Below are 18,286 nucleotides of genomic sequence, written 5' to 3' on the forward strand. Positions count from 1 at the left end.
CAGACCAAAGGAAGGGGAGAGCCATGCCAAGCCAAGCCCCCAGCCCCCATAATTCTACAGACGTTACCTGGAGAACAAAGCACACCTCCGCGGCCCAGAATAGAAGGGAGGAGCACGGTACAGGCGTTTTATTCACAGAACCAAGTGCCTCTGCCCGCACATGCTGGCCACTGCATAGAGGCTCGAAGGCAGAATCGACGCCCGGGCCAGGCAGGCGCCGGGGGAACTGGTCGCTTCACTGAGGAGTCTTTCCAGAGCAGGGAGGCCGACAGTGGCAACTTTCCTGTCCTGCGGTGGCTCTGCGGCTGTCATTCTGCGCGCCGGCCAGTGCTTCCAGATCAGCCCCTGGAGCTGCCTGCAGACCGTGCTGGGAATGGAGAGAGGGGGCTCGCAAAGCAAAGCAAAGAGTAGCGGGCTCAGCCCCGCACAGCCGGAGCCTCCAGCATCAGGAGACGGGTGGGTCAGGCCCGAGGCTGGTGGCGCCGCAGTAGATGGAGGTGGAGGGTAGCCCCGCCCGGGACGAGAGGCCTGCGACAACTCTACCCTGAGCAGGGGCCCAGCCTGCACTCCTCGCGTCCTGGGTGGTGGCAGAAGGGGAGCACCTCCTGTCCTTAGCCGTGGGGGGCAGCCAGGACCAGAGGATGCGCAGAGCTGCTCTTTCCTCCTTCACAAACCCGTCTACAGCTGCCCCTGGCCGCCCCTTGGGGGGCAGTGCCCAAGCCCCAGTTGGGCAGAGCTACTCTGAAGCCTCACCCACAGCTCACACACCATGGAACAGAAAATCTGACTAAGTAAAGCTAACCACCACCACAATTAATAGTACAGCATCCTACCCTGAGCCTGCCCTGCTCCAGGCCCTGGGGAATGCGTCACCCTAGAAAAAGGTGTCCTGCACAAGAACCAACCAAAGTGCACAAACACCCACCTGCCTAAAAGTCAGACAACTGTGGGGCCTCCACAGCCCAGGAGACACGGGGGAGGGAGGGTGGGATCTCGGACAGCCAGGCCCAGGGCACCAGCTGGTAACTGCTCAGGGTAGTGGAGGTAAGATGTCCACCTGCCCACCTGCCCCATGCAGTTGGAATGGGGCACAAACAGGAATTCAGGGCCCACTCTCAGCCTGTGGGCATAAAGTGGGGGGAAGGGCAACGGCCACATGGCACAGAAGCAACCTCAGGAAGGGGAGAGCAGCTTCTCCAGCGCCTTCTTTTGTTTCTCTGTGGCTGCCGCCAAGGCCTCAGCCAGCTTCTCCTCCGGCATCATGTTGAGCACCCTGAGGGCGAAGAGGAGCTGGTGCTTGGCTGTGCTGGTGAAGGCATTGCTCAGGAAGTTGGGAAAGCCGCCGACTCGGTCCTTCTGGGTGTACAGTGGGACCCGCACGAGCCCCAGCACCTGCGCGGAGAGCAGACCAGGGTGGGGCCGGGCCCCCACACAGATGGCACAGCCCTGGCAGGGGGGCCCTGTGAGCCGCTAGGCCAGGGGAAGGGCAGCCAGGTTACCTAGGACATAATGGGAGACTCAGGCAGGGTCTGGTGACAGGGAAGTCAGTGGCACCCTAGGAACGACACTGCCTCTCCTCCCCAAGCAAGTTTGAAGGCCACCCCCATGCACATCCCTCTCTGCACCAAATCCTGGCCCCTGATCTGCTGACGGGAAGCCCGCACCCCATGCTCCGCCTTCCGCCTGGTGAATCCCGGGGACCGCAAATGTCATTCCCAGCCCCATCCAGACACTTTAAAACCCACGAGTAGCTAAGGGCTTCATGCCCCCGCCCCCACCACGGGAATCCAGCCCTACGAGTCCCCGTATTTGCCCTGCAGTTTCCCACCTCCCGAGCAGGCACCATCCCGCCCTACCCCATCCCATCCCCCCACCAACCCCACTCCCACCCCCAGGATTGGCAATGGCAGGCAGCAAGGCAGATGGAACACAGCCCCGAGGGAGCCCGATCCCAGACCACCCCCTCCCCGGCCCGATGGTGGAGACAGCGACAGCCCACCCAGCCCGGCCAGGGGGACCCTCAGGGAGACGTGTTACCCATCGGTGCCTTCCGCGGGGCCAGAGCCAAACCCCGGGGCGGGGGGCGGGGCCCGGGCGGCGGCCCCACCTCCAGACCGTGGTCGCGCGAGTGCACCGCGCTGATCTCCACGGCGTGCAGCTGCTCCAGCGTCAGCTGCCGCGCGTACAGGTGAGCCACGACGCGGTGCGGGCCCTCGGTCAGGTGCGAGCTCAGGTAGTCGGCCTCGGTGAGGCGCAGACAGCCCAGGCCCAGGCCCAGCACCCGGTTCAGCCCGTCCTCCAGCGACCAGAAGCGCCGGTCCACGAAGCCCCCGGGGAAGCCCAGCAGGCCGTCGAAGCGCATCTGCATCTGCAAGGGAGCGTCGGGTCAGGGGCGCGGGGACACAGCGGCGCCCCTTCCCCGCCCGCCCGCCGCCCGCCGCCCGCGTCCTCACCAGCACCGAGAAGCGCATGGGAATGCGGCCGAAGAGCTGCCCGGGGTTGGCGGCGTACAGCATAGCGTGGCACGAATGGCTCCAGCCCGGGCCCAGGCGCATCGCCTCCACCCGGCTGATCTGTTTCAGCTCCGGGAGCCCCGCCGTCGACATCTTGGCGCTGCCCCCTGCCGCCAGCGCGCTTCCCCTTAAGGGCATGCGCGGGCCCACCCCGCCGCACCCGGCCAATCCGCGGGCAGCCGCGCTACAGGCCCCGCCCCTTCGCCAGCCGCTTACGCGCAGAGCCGCAGAGCCCATGGCGACGCTGACAGCTAAAGGGGCGCGTGCAAAGGGCGGGGCAGGGCGCAGGGCCCCCCCACTCCAGTCTTCGAAAACCACGACGCCCAGGATGCCCTGCGCCCGTCAAGCCCGCTGGAGTGGAGCGTGGATTGGGGACCTCGGCACCTGCGGGCTGGGCTCAAACTGCATCCCAAGGAGCGCGGCGGGAACCCCAACGACTGTGTCGCCCCCAGCCGCCGAGAGTCGCGCCTTCCCCAGAGCCTTCCGGGGAGCGCCGTCTCGCGGGCTTCCCACTGTCAGCTCCCCACTCGAGGGCTCAGCTGAGCCGGGCGACCAGACGGCACAATCCCCTAGCACACGCGCCACCCGACCCTCTTGGGCGCCCACCACCGGCTAAGAGGTCACTGCTGGACGCCTGACTGCACAAGAGTAGGGAACGCAGGGCCTGACAGCCCCAACTGCCCCGTTAGTCCAAGCCCACGCCCAGCCTGCTAGGGCTGAAACTGACTTAAATTCAGCGCTCCAGGTATCCTCCAAACCAGGCACCATATGCCAGCTGCATCTAGAGAAAATGGGGTTGCCCCAATTTACTGAGGAGCCTAGGGCTCAGAGGACAGGACTTGGCTAAATGCACACAGCAGTTGGTGCCACAGCCAGTATCCCACCTGGATCCCACCCTCTCTCCTACCCAGTGTCCACATGGAGAAGGGTCTGAGATAGTTACCCGTGTCTGGCGGGGAAAAGTTATGAGGGTTCAGGAGTATCAGAAACTCCCCTGAACACCCCCCTCACCCCACTGGCTAGCCCAAGCTTCACTTTCCTCCCATGGTGGACATGGATTTGCTGAGAAGAGCGCACTCGCCGACGGCGGTTCTGTCCCAGGCATAGCCTGGGGAGAGCCATGCAGCGCGGGCAGGCTCTGTGGCCCAGGGTGAGAGGAGGGCAGAGGACAGCCAAGGGTTGGCAGGATCCCCCAGGACCTCACACATTAGGTCCACGAGACATGGGGAAGGACCCTAGACCCTGAGAGGGAGGCTCTCGTGCCTGCTGTGGCCCTGTCAGGACTCAGGGTTTGGACGGGGCGGCTGCTGGCTGGCGGTGCTGTGAGCAGGGCTGAGGTAGGCATTCTTGGCACCAGTCTTTCTCTACTGTGAAGCCACTCACTGGCCACGGAAGCCTGGCAGGTAGAAGGTCCCCAGCTGGGCTCTGGCTTCCAGGTGGCCAAACGTGCCCCTCCAACACACTGCCCACATGACAGCTGGAGAGAGTCGCGCCCCTGCTTACAAACCTGACTCTAGGAATAAAACTGGTTGCCCCTACGAGACCCTGCAGTGTCTGCACTCCATATTTGATGCCAAAGCTCCAGCCACCGGGCCGCTCATGCTTCCTTCCACTCAGTGGGCACTTCCGGCTGACCCGCGTCTCTGGGTCTTGCACGCCAGGCCGGCTGCCTGAGGAGCTCTTCCAGGGCAGCTATTTTGCGTCTTCCAGTGCTCTGCTGAAATGTCTCCTCAGAGAAGCCCTCCTGGCCACGGGTTGTTAATCCCCCATGTGACTCCATTTTTGTCACCAGGTGACTCTCTTCCTAACATAAACGAAACCTGAGGAAGCTCAGGTTACTTATGCAGTGTCCAGCTGACTAGAACACAAGCTCCCAGGGGCAGGGACCTTGCCCATTCTGCCCCCCAACGCCCCCAGCACACGGTAGGTGCTCAGTAAACATCTGTGGGATGCATCAACCGTGGAGACAGACTGCAGCAGACTCACAATTCTGGAGGCCCTGGGCTCCTCCACCTGCTCCGAAGGCCAAGCCAAGTCCCCTGGGTTCCCATTGCTCCAAACTGAGACTCAGCACAAGGACTACAAAGTGATAAACAGCAGCTCACGTTCCTCACGCACCCGGGCGGTGCTCCTGGAAGTTGTACGTCACTGACATCTTACACTGGAAGAACCAGGGGCTGCGCCACGAGGGTGTCAGAGCCACCACCAGCCACTCAGCTGTCCTGACTCCTGGCCAATAAACAGCCGAGGCCTCGTGCTGTGCACAGAGGAAGGAGTGGATGGGATATTGCTGCATGATTTTATTACTATAAATATACAGTAAAAATGAACCAAAACTAGCCAATAAGTACATCAAATGAGCACATGTAAGTCAAAGGCCAAGACCGACCTTCAAACAGAGTACTGGCACCAATACCAATGGCGAGAGGCTGGGGTTTGGTGGAGAGGAGAGGGGTGCAGGGAGGGAGCCAGGCAGCCAGCCTGCACGGGTGCGCTGTGGGTGGCAGCGAAGGCGAGACAGGAGGCCGAGACAAGCCACCTGAGCTCGGCCAGGAGAGAACACAGCCCGGCCGCTGCTGGTGGCACCCCAGAGCACCATGCGGCGAGCGTCAGCACTGGGACGGGCCCAGGGCTGCAGGCAGGCTGGGGCCCCCGGGGATTGCCGCTGGCTGCCCCAGGGTCACTCCTGGGGGATCCAATCCCTCTGCAGGAAAGCATTCCCACCCCAGAGAGCTACACAAAGCCACCCGCTCGTGTCAAGGTCCCTGTGGGTACAGCTCCCACCCTGGTGCACCAGGCAGGGCACCCCCGTGGCCCTCCTGTTGCCTGAAAGGTTCAGCTTAAAAAATAAAAATAAGGTCCCCTGAGATGGGACCCTCCTCCCAAGGCAGATCTCACCATAGGTATCCCAGAAAGAACAAATCAAAGAGAAACACAAATGTCAGTAAAGGGGGAGCAGAGAAGCCACTCAGGGCCTGGGGCAGGTAGGCCTCAGTGCTGCCGGCCAAGCGGAAGGGCACCCCCTAACCTGGAGGGATTGCTGACGTAGGCAAAGCCCCCTCTGAGAAAGTGCCACCGGACACCCGCTGCTGCCAATGTCTGTGTGTCTGCACCTCAGCCCCTGGGTCAGACCCAGACCTGGCTCGGGGGCAGACACCCCCACTGCCCCGAGGGCCAAGTGGGACTGCGGGGAAGGGCTGGGGGCTGGGGGGCTGAGGGAGGCCCCACACCGAAGGGCCAGAGCATCCGAGGGCGTAAAGCAGCAGTGAGAGCCAGGGACACAAAGGACAGACATGTGGGGTAGGCGACAGGCACTGTGTTTACTTCACTGACCGTGACCTGGACCCCACTCCTTCCCTCCCCCGGCAGCAAGCAGCCCCCTTAACATCTCCTGTGAAGATAGCACTTCTCCCACCAATAAATTTCTGTCTGCTGGCTTGCTGAGTTCTTGGGGTATCAAGACCCCACCAACCGGGTTAAAGCCCATCTGGGCCACACGTGAGTGGTCAGCCCTTGCCCACACTGCTCAGCCAACATGGGCCTCGGGGGAACCCCTGGAGCTTAGTGCCCAGGACAGAAAGCTACTGTCCTTCATCTTGTACCATTTACAAATACATCAACTGTAGAAAAAGCTTTGTCAAAGGGGACAGTCCACTGTGCTCTTTAATCAAGGGTTGCATGGCCCCTTGGAGCCAGTGGCCACACAGGGCGTGCAGACAGGAGAGGCTGGGGGTCACGCTGGAGTCCCGGTGGCCCCTTGGCAAAGTTTGGGGAGCTGAGGGCTCCATGCTGCCAGGCTGGCCAGGCTCTCAGAGTGGGGTCAGCTCGGTGGCCCCAGGAGCATGCCTGGGGCCACCAAGCATGGGCCGGGGGAGGCCGGTGGTGCAGAGGCTGCAGGGTGTCTCCACGGAGGTGGATCATCCTGCAGGTGGGAGCAGAGGGAGGAGGGGTCATACTCAGCGCAGTCACCCTGTCGCACCTGCCAGGCTCTGGGTCCCACTGACCATGAACCCTTGAACATGCTGGGCCACCTAAGCACCCCCCTTTGCTTGTCTGTGGTGCGACCACACAGAGGGCTTGGGCTCCAGCCCGTGCCAAGCAAGTGGGGGCCTGCTCCCCGCAGAGCAGGTCACCCCAGAGTGCCAGCACCTGAAGCCCTGGGACAGACACAATGGGGTGCTGCAGGCTGCCCGCCCCTGCGTCTCCTCCCTCAAGCAGTCCATGCTTCCTGGGATCCGACCAGCCACTGTCCTGTGGAGCTTTGCACTGGATCGGGCTGGACGCAGCGCCAGGCAGAGGAGAGCGGTCTTGGACCTGGGTGTGCAGTGGCACTGCAGGAAGCACCAGGAGCACCCTGCCTTCCTTAGAAGCCGCTCTGTCCTGGGACCAGGTCTGCCCAGGCCTGGCTGCAGCAGCAGAGGGGCCAGCACACTTCCCGGGGCCGCAGGATGCCCCCTGCTGCTCAACACCGCCCGTCGCCAGTCAGGGACTGTGTCTAGCAGCTGTGGCTCTGTGCAGGACATCAGCTCTGCCACATAGCCCACGGCCGAAACGGTTCCCCAGCTCAGCCTCACCCGTTACCCACTTCTAGAGGTTTCACCTAAATTGCAAACTCAACATCTCCTGCTGATGAGTAGGCCAGAGGCAGCTTCATAAAAGCATTGGGCCCTATTTCAACAGAGGGTAAGAGTCATCAGAGGAAATGTTCAAGGAGGACAGGAAGGATTTGTGGGACTGTCAGAATAGCCCTCACTGCGGCCTTGGCTTGGAACAGCACCTGGGAGGAGGCCTGTAGCTGCAGGGCCAATGTGTCCCCGGCCAGACGGCTGGGCCCTTGTTTCCTGGACCGGGGTGGGAGTCCGGCTGGAATGTTCCATGCCACGCACATCTGGGAAACCCTGTGCCGACACCGGGTTCTCCACCCAGGTTCCCCAGAGCCGCTGACAGCACGTGGAGGAGAGGCAGGGGTCCCCAGAGCCTCTGCCTGTTTGGGCAGCCTGTGGGGTCAGCTCGGTGGCCCCAGGAGCAGGCCTGGGGTCACCAAGCATGGGCCAGGAACTGCTTTCCGTGAAATGTCGGCTGTGGTCACACAGGTGGAGAGCACCTCCCTGTTAGGGGGGAGTCAATCTCACACGACGTCTTACTAGACTGACGTCGGCGTGTGTGTGCTGGTATTCCGGGAGGTTCCAGAGGTGGGAGTGGGGGACAGGTTAGCAGCAACAATGGCTTCTCAACTAGGGCTGAGTTCCGGGACCCTAAAGGCAGGGGGAGCCTGACTGGGCCGCCTAGCCTGGACAGAAAACCTCCTGCTCCAAGTCAGCCAGGGTCAGAGCCCAGAGGACCACCTTGGAAAGACGAAGGTGTGGTGCATCTATAGAGCCCTGGAGTCAGAATCCAGAACCCTGGGGAAGACATGGACGTGGAAGAACGCTGGAAAATGGGGAGGAAGGCCCAGGGAGGGAGGGGGAGTGGTGGCTGGAGGGGGTCCTCTCTCTAGCAGCCTGCCAGGGACGCCCCTCAGGGCCACCCCCCACGCGTAGGAGGGCGATCACGTACCGGCTTACTCCTCTACACCAACAGAGCAGGAGTCGGGCCCCAGGGCTGTGCAGAGGAGGAGAGAGACGGAAGCTCAGTTAGCGAAGCCCTCGGACAAACCAGCACATTCCACAGCGAAGGCTCTGCTTTAGGACAAGGTGCAGGGGGCTGAGAACGAACTGCCCACACAAACCGATGTACAGAAATGAGGGAGAAATGGAGCCAAGCTCAACACAGAGGAACTCCCCCTGGGGAGGACACACACGGCTGGGGGCTGCACAAGGCTGAGCCCTGGGGGTGGGGGAGGCCGGGAAGGCCCCCCACTGCACAGGGCTGCTGGGCATCTAGGTTTTCACCATTTTATGGGTTTTCCCAACCTCCTTTTCTCCACCAACAGGGAACACTAAGGTTCACTAAATTATGTCTCATGCATCCAGGGTTTGGCTGTGCAGCTGTTAACAAGAACAGAGACTCCCATGTGTGTCCACATTCTTAAAGCACACACACACGTGAAAAACGCTCAGGATCTCAAGTGAAAAATGGCAGTAGCAAAACAGAGGGTGCCAGAATGCAAATAAGACACGCGCACATGTGCACATGTGCTTACAGAGGTGGGCACCTCCCTGAGGTCCCCTGCCCGCTCCCCCAGGTGCAGTCAGCAGTGCTGGGGGGTGGCAGATGCAGGACGAAGACGGGCTGCCTCATGTCTGCACGCTCTGGCGTGAGAACAAACCTGCTCTGCAGAGTGGGCAGCGTACCGAGCCATCCTGCGGGCCAGCTGGGCCCTGGGCTGGGTTTTGGCCTTCCACAGCCTCAAATGCAGACTCCAGCCTCTCCCCTACCACCTCCATAGCCAACTGCCTCCTGCCCCATCTGTGAAGCCAAAGGCCACAGATGCCAGCCTGTGGGTGGGCCAGAGGGCCTGGTTTCACCTGCAGTCCCTGCCCAGCTGGCTTTGGCCTGTCCTGGCCCTGCAGATGCCTGAAGCTCTGGCCACAGCAGGGATGGGAGATGGCACTGCAGAGGCTGGGTGGGGTCAAGAGCCCCTCGACCCGCACCAGGCGGCCAAAGCCCAGGACTGCCCTGCAGGGTCAGGACTCATACTCGTAGCTCAGGAAGCTGAGTTCCTCTCCTCAGGGCTCCAACCCCCAAATCTGCAATCATAATGTAACACCTGCAGTCCTTTGAAAGAACTTACTGGAACTCTGTGTCATTCTAGGGTGTGCCAGCTTTCAGCCACGGGCTTCCCTTTGGGGAAGCCCATGTGCGCCAGTGTAACATGGCGTTCTGCTGTCTCACCTGGGATTCTGTCACTCTCCGGACTAACTGGACCCTCTGTCTGCACAGGGCACATCCAGAAGCTGGGACAGGACAAGAGGGCCTTCTGCCTTACAGAAGTCACAGCCACCTGATGCCCAGGCCAGGTCACCAGCGACCTAGCAAGCGGGCATCCTGGGGCAGGTGGGGGGGTCAAGGGGGCTTCCCGCCACATGGCAGGAGGCAGGCTCAGAGGGCCATGTGGTTATCTGTCTTGATTCCAGAACCTCACGTGGTCCTAGCAGGCACCCGGCACAGGTGTCTGAGCACCCCCAGTCCCGTCCTGCATGTTGGAGCCTGTGACTTGGAGCTGAGGACACTGACCCAAAGGAGCAGATGGCAGAGGAGCTGAAGCCATGGGGCCCTGGGCCGAGGCCTTCAGGAAAGACGGCAGAGAAACAAGACCCCTCCACCATCCACCACTGCCCTTGGGCCTTGCAGGCACCTGACACCCCAGGGCAGCTTCACCTGTATGGGGGAAGGGAGGGTGGTGGAGGTCTGGCGGCCAGCATCAGGCCTGGGGCCAGTGGGTGGCTTCCTGTCTGTACCTCCCTGCGGCAGAGGCCTTGCCAGGCCCAGGGAGGAAGACGTGGAAATACCAATGGGCCCAGGCACGGAGCAGGAGATGAGCTGGAAGAAGGCGTGAGTCCTTAAATAGCAGCCTCCCCCTTCCTGAGGCTGAGCTGGCTCCAGGGTGCAGGCAGGGCCCAGCAGGGGCCACGGAGGGCTGGCTGAGGAACCCGGGCCTGGCTGCTTTGAGGGCTGCAGGGCTCACAGCTGGGGAGCAGGACCAGGCTCTGGGCGGGCGAGCCCCTCCCAGGCAGAGAAGGCCCCCAGTGCCTGGTGACAGTCCCATCCCCAGGCCTGGCAGGCCCCGTGCCAATGGGCCAAGTGCTGTTACCTGGCAGGTAAATGTCAGCAGGCGGGCCAGGTGGGCCTCGGCAGGGCTCAGGGTTGCCGTCCTGCAGGACATTCTCAATGGAGGACGCTCGGCTTCCTGCAGAGGCAGTGGCAGGTGAGGGACCCACAGGCAGGAGAGGGTCCCAGTCCCAGAAGACATGCTTTCCTCCCGGACGGCTCTGCAGCCCTGGACAGTCCCCTGCCCTCCAGGGGCCCTGGAGGCAGATGTTTTCTTTTCCTCTGCCTCACTTTCCTTCTCTCCCATACTCAGCGTGGGGCTTTGGCTGTGTGTTTATCACAGTTAAAAATCAAGATGGACTGGTAAGAGATTCAACCATCTCCCAGTTTCGAAGGGCAGCTGGGACCCAAGCTGCGGCAGGCTGCTACACACTCAACCCTCCACTCAAAAGGCCCGAGGCTCCTGCACAGGGCGCTGGGACATGCAGAGGGGCCTGGCGGCCTGGCCGGGCCACACACCTGCACCCCAGCTGTCCAGACCCAAGGCCTCCTCAGAGAGCCAGGTCTCTCCAGGCAACAGCTAGGCAGCCAATACTGAAGGCCCTGAGTAGAGAGAGCTGAGCACGTACAGAACGATGCAGATGGGAAATAATGACTGCCGCTGCCGAATGCCGGGTACGCAGGGGAAGCAGGAGCGGCGCTGCGAGCTGTCCCCCAGGGTGCCCTGCCGCAATGAGCTCACAATCGGGAAAGGGGGCTGCCCTGGAGGCCTCTGCCTCCCCGCCACTGGCAGCGAGTCCGGGAACACTCCTTGGGAGGGAAAGGGCTCACCTTGCTTCAGGGACGATGTCCCATCGCCCTCCTCCGTCACGAGGCTCTAAGGAACAGAGAAACGCCCCTGGTGCCAGCAGCTGGAGGCAGGGTGGAGGCTCAGCGGCCGCCGCCACTCCGGGACAGGCGGTGTGCACCAGACACTTCCCACACAGCCCCTCCTACCACACATTGCCCACCCCGCAGATGGGGGAGCAAGCTGGGGGGGTCACAGTGGACCAAGGGGGCCAAGTCGGAGCACGGCAGAGTGGGGCCCAGGGCACACCTGGCCACAGGTCTGGGTGGCCAACAGGCAGGCGTGGGAAGTGGCCATGAGTGGAACTCAGATCTCACTGGTGGCTGCAGGACCAAGGAGGGCAGAGTCTCACCTCTGGGGAGCTGCTCAGCGCCAGCCGCACCCCTCCCCGTGGGGGCGAGGCCTCCAAGTCCGGGGAGAGCTTCTCCTCATCCTCCTCGTGGATGGGGGACGATGGGGACCGCAGGGTACTGGGGAAGAGAGTGGGAAGGGTGGAGGGCAGTGGATGACACCCACCAACTCCACCCACGTCTATGCCACCTGCAGGCGAGCCTGCGAACAGGCGACAGGGTCCTTGGAGCAGGTGCCCCTGGGTGTTGCCACAGGCCTGACTACAGTGCTGCTCTTCCAGGAGAAGGGAACCACGTGGCTACACCTGTGGGGAGCGGAGGAGTGCAGAGGGCAGTAGGGGGGACCCAAGCCTCTCTGCGACTGTGGGGTAGCTCCGCCCACGCCTAAGTCACTGGCACCACGGCTGGGTCATCGTGCCTTTACACTTTTCTAGGGAAAAAACAGCGTGCATGTGTGGAAGGCAGCTCAGCAGGGCCAAGTCCTCACCAGCAGCCACAGCTGACCCTCGGCCAGTCCCGGGGCACCTGGCCTGCAAGGCTCACGTGTCGATAAAGAGGCTGCCATCACACAGAATGACGCCACAAACAAGCTCCATGTGCGTCCTTGGTTCCGCCGTACCCAGGTAGGTCGCCATCACTGGGCTCACAGCAGGGAGTACCCACTGACAGCCCCCAAAAAGTCCTGGAACCCTGACTCAAACCGCTCCTCTGGGCAGACACTGCACGTGCCCCATGGTGTGCTACTCCTGGGTGGCCTGGGACGGGAAGGACACCAGACGCCTCCGACCCCCACAGATTCAACTATTTCCTGCTGCTTTGCTCCATCTCCTGTACAATGACTGGCCTTAGCCACAAGCCTAACCCGCTACTGGTCTTCTGAGCCCTTCTGGCCAGTCACTGGATGAAATGTTATAAAGGTACTCAACCTGCAAATAAACACAGCGTGCGCCACTCACTGCGGCGGCACAGCCCCCGGCCCCAGAGCAGGAGGGTGGGAATCCTGGCACCAGCCTCACCTGTCGGGGGATTTGGTCCTCGGCTTGCCTTTCTGGTTGCTGCTTTCCATGATCCGATCAAGGCCAGCAAGTGGGCAACTAGCCTGGGACAGGCCATCAGAGATGCCCGAATAGGTGATCTCTTCATAAAGGGGGGCTGAAGGGATGGCTGGGGAAATGGCCCGAAGGCCATTGAGCGCCTCGAGCAGGGAGATGGGCTCATAGCCAGGTGGGATGCTGTCCGAGCTCTGCAGGGATAAGAGCGGGTGAGGCACGGGCTGGCCGGGCTCCCTGTCCACTGCCCACTGCCCTGGGCTTGGCCCCAGGGAGGTTCCTCTCCCCAGAACCTGCTTGCTGACCACCTCCTGTCTGCTCCACCTTCCAGGGGCTCCCTCGGAGGGGCCGAGGGCTCTGGAGCGCACGTCCACGCCCAGGGCTCCCTGGCTGCCGGCTGCAGCATTCCACACCCAAACGCCCAGTCAGAGGGAGAGAGGGCCTGGAAGAGCCGTCCCACCCAGCCTGTCAGCCCCTGCCTGGCTCTCTTCTCTGCTCCTGCCTGGCAGGGGGTGGAGAGCGAGAGAGGGTTAGCGACAAGAAGGGGCGCCTGGGGGTGAGTGGAGAGCAAAGCCATGCGAGAGGCGGGAGAGATGGGGGAGCCTCGCGTTCTAGACCAGGGAGGACTGGCCCCCAGGGAGCCCTGCCCAACAAGACACCCAGCCCAGCTGAGCCCATGGGCCCGGGATGAGCGCCTGCAGGGGGGGACATGTCCCCCAGGTAATTCCAATGGGCGCCCCTGGTTCAGAACCCATCTTCCCCCTTGCTGGGAGCAGATAAACTTAACAGGCTGAGTCTTGCTTCAGGGCTAAAGGTAAAGGGAGAAGGGAGACGCTCGGGTGCTGTGGGGGCGGGGCAGCCACAGGCGTCACTCTTCTTCGGTGACCAGAAGGACGGACGCTCCCAAGCGTTCCCTACCCATGGTGACACTTGCCCACCCCTAACTCCTATCCATCTGACCGCCCCACTGGAAGGGCAGCCACGGAGCACCCCCGGGAGGCAAAGGGCCAGGGTGAGGGTTTCCTGGGTCCCCTGGGCCTCTTCTGCCCTGCATTTGCCCCCAAGCTGCTCCAATCAGAGAGTAAGTACTGGGCACCACCTCGCCCTCTGAACGGGGGACACCTCCCTCCGTCTCCATCACTAGGCTGACTTGCCACTGACTCCCACCTCTCTAAATTTTACCAAGGGGACATGGGGTCCACCTGGGTCTCCTGGGTCAGCAGAGGCTCCAGGCAGAGGCCCAGCCCAGCTGCCACACGCTGCCTGGCCCCCCACCCTGCCTCCCGAGATGCAGAAAACCAAGTTCTTGGCCCAAAGCTCTAAAAGCCGAGGGGCAGAGAGCAGGGGTACAGGGTGACAGGCAAGCACGAGGAATGCTGTTCGCAAACACCAGCAGCATTAGTTTCCCATCCAATGTCATTCCACTGCCAGCAAGAAAAAAAAGGGAAACAAGGCCATTGGGGACACGGGCGGAAGCAGAGCTGGCGAGAAGGGGCAGCCTGAGGCCAGTGCTGTTGCCCGGGGGCCACGAGACTGGCTTTTTGCCGACAGACCTTGAGCTTTGCTTGCTCCACAAAACTCCCTTCCTGGGCAGGGACGCCGGGACTGGGGAGAGTGGATTTGACAGATTAAATTAGCCAAACACGTTAGCCTGGGGTGACAGCGACTTCCCATACTTGTCATCGGTTTAATGATTAGGGCACGGGGCAAAGACACAGCCATAGGGCCAAACACACTTACTGTTTCCCTTTTAGGTTTCTTGCTGGCCAGTGAGGCGGGGTGCGCCTTTGATTTTTTAAAGGGACACTGTCAAAATAAAAGTCATACATTTTACATCTGCCACCCGCCCACCCGGCGCTGGAGCTGGCTGGACAGGGTCTCTGATCTGCTGGCCTCTGTGTGCCATGAGCCAGTGGCACAAACTTAATGTGCATGTGAAGTTTGGGGACCTTGCCAAGTTCGGGTTCAGCCTCAGGGGCCTGGGGGGGGGTCTATGCAGCTTAGAGCCTGTCCCCAGTGCCACCCATGGTCTGGGACACCCCTGGCAAGACCTGGCCAGGGCGGGCAGGAGAGCGGCCAGGCACTCCCGTAAGCCGACCTGGCTAGGCACGGAGAAGGGCTCCCTGACAAGGCCTCCAGCACTTCTAAGAGGCTTGGCACCACCTCACAAGACTCATCACCAATGTCTACCTCCTGGTGGCTGCTGGCGAGAAAAATCGGTTCCAAACCACACCCACTGTGCCACAATTTTAACAGACTCACTGGACAAAATGGCAAACTTGGGCCTCCCTGGCACCATTTGGAAATTGCTCATACAGGGAACATGACAGAGAACGAGGACCCATTTATTTGGCCACCTTAACCCTCTGGGGCATGGAAGGTCACCATCCACGCGCCTTCTAACCCACACTGTTTGAGAGGCATCTGGGCTCTCTTAGGCCGAGAGGGACAACCATGCAGGGTCTGCCTGACCCTCAGACACCCTGGGAGGGGCACACAGGGACAATAAATTCCACCGCCTGAGCGTCCATCCCTCTGTGAACAGGGAAACCCCTCTGTCAGGGCAGATCACCCCAAATGCTGCTCCCCTCTCTACCAAACTGTGCTATGGGGGACGGGTGCAGCACTCCTAAATCGGGTCCAGGGTCAGATGTGCCAGAGGGCTGCCTGCAGGAGGCAACAGGGCCCGCAGGCAAAGCAGACAGCGCCACTGGCCCGCCCCCGAGGGGCGGCCTTGCATCCTCTCCAGCTCTGAGACCACAGCTTCGTGTTTTGAAAGAGAAGCCAGATATATGAGTCTTAAGGGAAATTTCCAGACTTTTAAACATTGGCCCAATTTTCAGAGACACTGTGGACTGAACATATCACCCCCACCCGCCCAGTACAGGAGTCCATCTCATGGGGCTGCCATGCAGAGGGTTCGGGCTCTGTTTCTTTTTAGAGCTAGCAGCCTCTCTACGAGTCACTGGGGCCGAATAACCTCCCTTGAGTGCCAGGAGAGCGGATTCACCAGCTGACCACACTTGGGGTCCCCTGGGACCTCGAGACCCAGGCCTGGCCCTCGTCTTTCCTCCCCAGCCTGCCCACCAAGGCCTCTCCCTTCTACCCCGTTCCCATTGCTGTCTCTCTCTCTGTGTCTGTCCACCTGCTCCTCCCTGTCTACACTCATCCCTGTGTGTCTCTGCATCTCTGGGTCTCCTATCTCCCAACCTGTCTCTGTATCTTTTCCCACGTCTCTGCATCGTTCTCCATGTCTCTTTGCACGTGTCTCTCACTGTGTGTCTCTCCTGTCTCTGCCCACCTCTGTCTCTCTGCCCACCTTCCCCCAAAGCCAGGCTGGCTCCCCCTCGGCCTGCACCACAGCCCGCGTCAGTTCCCCGGGGAGCAAGGTGCCCCCCAGAGCCCAGGCTGGGGCCGCACAGAGCATGTGTCACAGCCACCTGCGAGGAGACCTCACTCCCTCAGACCCACAGAGCGTTCCCGGCTGTCTGGCTTGGTGGGGCAATGGGAATGGACACTGAGGCTCAAACCCAGCAGAGGGCGACTTGCTGTCGGCAGAACTGGCAGCCGGAGCTCCCCAGCCCAGCCTGCTACCCCCACTCAGCCTCATGCCACAGTGCAGCAAGGGCTAGCCTGCCAGGCAGATGAGGACAGAGGCCCAGAGGGCCGGGAGGCAGAGATGCTGGCCAGACCATCTGGGTCCTGGCCCGGCACTGCCCCCGAGCCAGGGCCCAGGGCCACCTGACTGACCCAGGCCCACGGGAGGCTGGACACCATCCTCACAAATGCAGGCGGGCCCTGCACAGTGCGCAGGGACTTCCTCTGGGCGCCTTCCTCCCTCCGCCCCACACCCCCCGGCACAGGCAGGCACCTACAGAGTGCTCGTCGTGGTCCACGCTCTGGGCCAGAACCGGGCTGAAGGAGATGGGGGACAGCGCTCCCGGCTTCTTCCTCACCGCCCGGATCTGCAGGAGCGCCCGGAAAGCTGGGCACAGGGAAGACTCATGTCAGGCAAGGAGCGACCGGTTCCAGCACCACTGGGACCCTGCGAGTTCTGGGGACGCTGGCTGCCCCCCACCGCAGGCAGTCCCGGGATGAGCCACATTTGAGAATGAGGGGCAGAACAAAGTGCTAACGACACGGCCCCAGGAGGGAGACAGTAGGCCAGGACTGTGCTGCCTGACCTGGGGAGAGCTTCCAGGGCTGCTCCCCAGCACCCGGCTCTCTGCTCCTGGCCCATACACCCTCCTCAGGGTCACACAGGACACTGCGCCCATCCTCCAGGCCCAGCACACGTCCCCTGCAGCCTCCCACTCCATCCCAACGTCCCGCTGAGACGGAGGTCTCCTCCTGGGCTCTGGGCCCCTCACACCGCCTGGCCTCGCCCTCCATGCCCACACCCCCAGCCTGCCCTATGGTCTCCACGCACCCACACCCCTTGCACAGCCTGCCTGGCTGCTATCTCAGAGGGATGACCCGTGATATGCTGGTGTGGCTGGGTCTGCTCAGCAGGGTCAAGAGCAAGTGCCTCTGCCCCTTACTAGCCATGACCTTGGGCAGGTTCCCCGCAAGGCCCAAGACAGTGAGGGGTGACATGTCAGTATCCCCAGCTAGCCCCAGGGAGGCTGACCTGCACACCGAGGTGGGAAATGACAGAAAGGCTTTTTCTAGAAAACCATCATTTACCTACTAAGCCCCCACTGCTGGGGGGACACGGGTCCAGGACAGCTGACCTACCAGCTCAACAGTCATTTTGACCCAGTGGGATTTTTTACACTGAGAACGTTCAGATTCCCTCCACTGGAAGACAAATATTTTATTCAGAATTATGCCCAACATGATGACTTCTGACTGAAAACATGTCTAGAGTGCTCTAAGAAACCAAATTTAATTCCTCCATCAATTTTTCTACCTAGTCCGTTTTTCATTTCACTGTGGTTTGTTTTAAAGTATTTTCCACATAACCTTTAAAACAGAGATTCGATTCACTGATCAATTTCTACCCAGTTCCATTTCACCGCAAACACATGTCCTTGAGCGCCCTCCTGGCATTCACTCTGAAAGTCTAATTTTCCTGAGGCAGGTGTGCAGATCCGACCCGTTCACAAGCCCATCAGACACCAGGCATGCAACTGCCTATGGCAGCCACCACGGTACAACGCGCTGCGTCCTCGGCCCCCCACAGCCCCAGCGCACAGGCCCCACTCACGCAGCCGGCAAATGGGGCAGCTGCTGGCCTGGTAGCGCAGCGTGTCGGCGCAGGAGTTGCACAAGCACAGATGGCGGCACGGCAGGATCAGCGTGTCCCGCAGGTCCGACAGGCACACCACACACTCGTTGCTGTTGTCACTGTTCTCCTCGTCCGAGCGCTGCAGGAGCCCGAGGGTCAGGGGCTGGGGCAAGTGTGGGTGGGGGCAGGGAAGGGGCCTTCCTGTCCCCAGCCACCCCACCGGCCATCCCCACCTGCCCCAGGAAAGAGAGGCCCGAGGGGGTGGAGGAAGGTCACCGTGGGGCAGGGAGCCTCAGGAGATGTGGCCCTGAGCTGCTTGCGCTCACAGGCTCAGATCTGGCCAGCCCATGCCAACCATGCCAGCCCCACAGCAGAGAGGAGGATCTGTGCCACCCCCCTCCACCAACACACACCCCAAATCAGAATTCAGGTCTCTTTCTATTCCTCAGAACCAAAAGGAAAACGTCGACAAGACACAACATGACAGATCAAGTCTTCCAGAGGCTACCTACTTACCTGGTTAAAACGGAAGAAACTGGACTAGTCTAACTTGTCTAATCAGAACTAGTGATCAAGACACATTTAGA

General features: G+C 61.4%; 2 protein-coding genes across 14 annotated transcripts in view; both read right to left on the reverse strand.

The window, feature by feature from the left end:
- Positions 1 to 113: 113 nt before the first annotated feature.
- NUDT16L1 (nudix hydrolase 16 like 1) lies at positions 114 to 2,685 on the reverse strand. Of its 2 annotated transcripts, none has more exons than XR_001850664.3 (4): positions 2,454 to 2,685; positions 2,038 to 2,368; positions 1,173 to 1,392; positions 114 to 367 (listed from the first exon to the last, which is right to left on the reverse strand). XR_001850664.3 is itself a non-coding variant. In XM_017644973.3 (4 exons), the coding sequence occupies exons 1-3, from the start codon at positions 2,649 to 2,651 to the stop codon at positions 1,174 to 1,176; spliced, it is 678 nt and encodes a 225-aa protein (XP_017500462.1). In that variant the 5' UTR covers positions 2,652 to 2,661; the 3' UTR covers positions 114 to 367; position 1,173. The 2 variants fall into 2 exon arrangements, 1 of the variants encoding a protein (XP_017500462.1); XM_017644973.3 differs by having other exon boundaries at positions 2,108 to 2,368; positions 2,454 to 2,661.
- Positions 2,686 to 6,158: 3,473 nt separating this feature from the next.
- The window catches only part of MGRN1 (mahogunin ring finger 1), a 39,353-nt gene continuing 27,225 nt past the window's right edge, over positions 6,159 to 18,286 (reverse strand). Inside the window, exons 10-18 of one of the 12 annotated variants that reach the window (XR_005060345.2) lie at positions 17,679 to 17,838; positions 16,345 to 16,454; positions 14,210 to 14,275; positions 12,437 to 12,663; positions 11,423 to 11,540; positions 11,055 to 11,134; positions 10,267 to 10,362; positions 8,070 to 8,114; positions 6,159 to 6,435 (exon numbers count right to left, since the gene is read on the reverse strand). Coding sequence is in view for 10 of the 12 variants with exons in the window: in XM_073214550.1 (XP_073070651.1) it covers positions 9,604 to 9,833; positions 10,267 to 10,362; positions 11,055 to 11,100; positions 11,423 to 11,540; positions 12,437 to 12,663; positions 14,210 to 14,275; positions 16,345 to 16,454; positions 17,679 to 17,838 (1,053 nt within the window). In the remaining 2 variants the exon portion in view is untranslated. The other 11 variants (XM_073214554.1, XM_073214553.1, XM_017644967.3 and 8 more) reach the window with 11 other exon arrangements.

Source organism: Manis javanica, chromosome 10 (assembly GCF_040802235.1).
Source record: "Manis javanica isolate MJ-LG chromosome 10, MJ_LKY, whole genome shotgun sequence".
Lineage (NCBI taxonomy): Eukaryota > Metazoa > Chordata > Mammalia > Pholidota > Manidae > Manis > Manis javanica.

Coding starts and splice junctions, on each gene's coding strand:
- NUDT16L1 (XM_017644973.3), bottom strand. CDS start 2,651: ATGCCCTTAAGGGGAAGCGCGCTGGCGGCAGGGGGCAGCGCCAAGATG. Junction 2,369..2,453: donor CCATGCGCTTCTCGGTGCTG/GTGAGGACGCGG, acceptor GCTCCCTTGCAG/ATGCAGATGCGCTTCGACGG. Junction 1,393..2,107: donor CGCGCGACCACGGTCTGGAG/GTGGGGCCGCCG, acceptor CTCTCCGCGCAG/GTGCTGGGGCTCGTGCGGGT.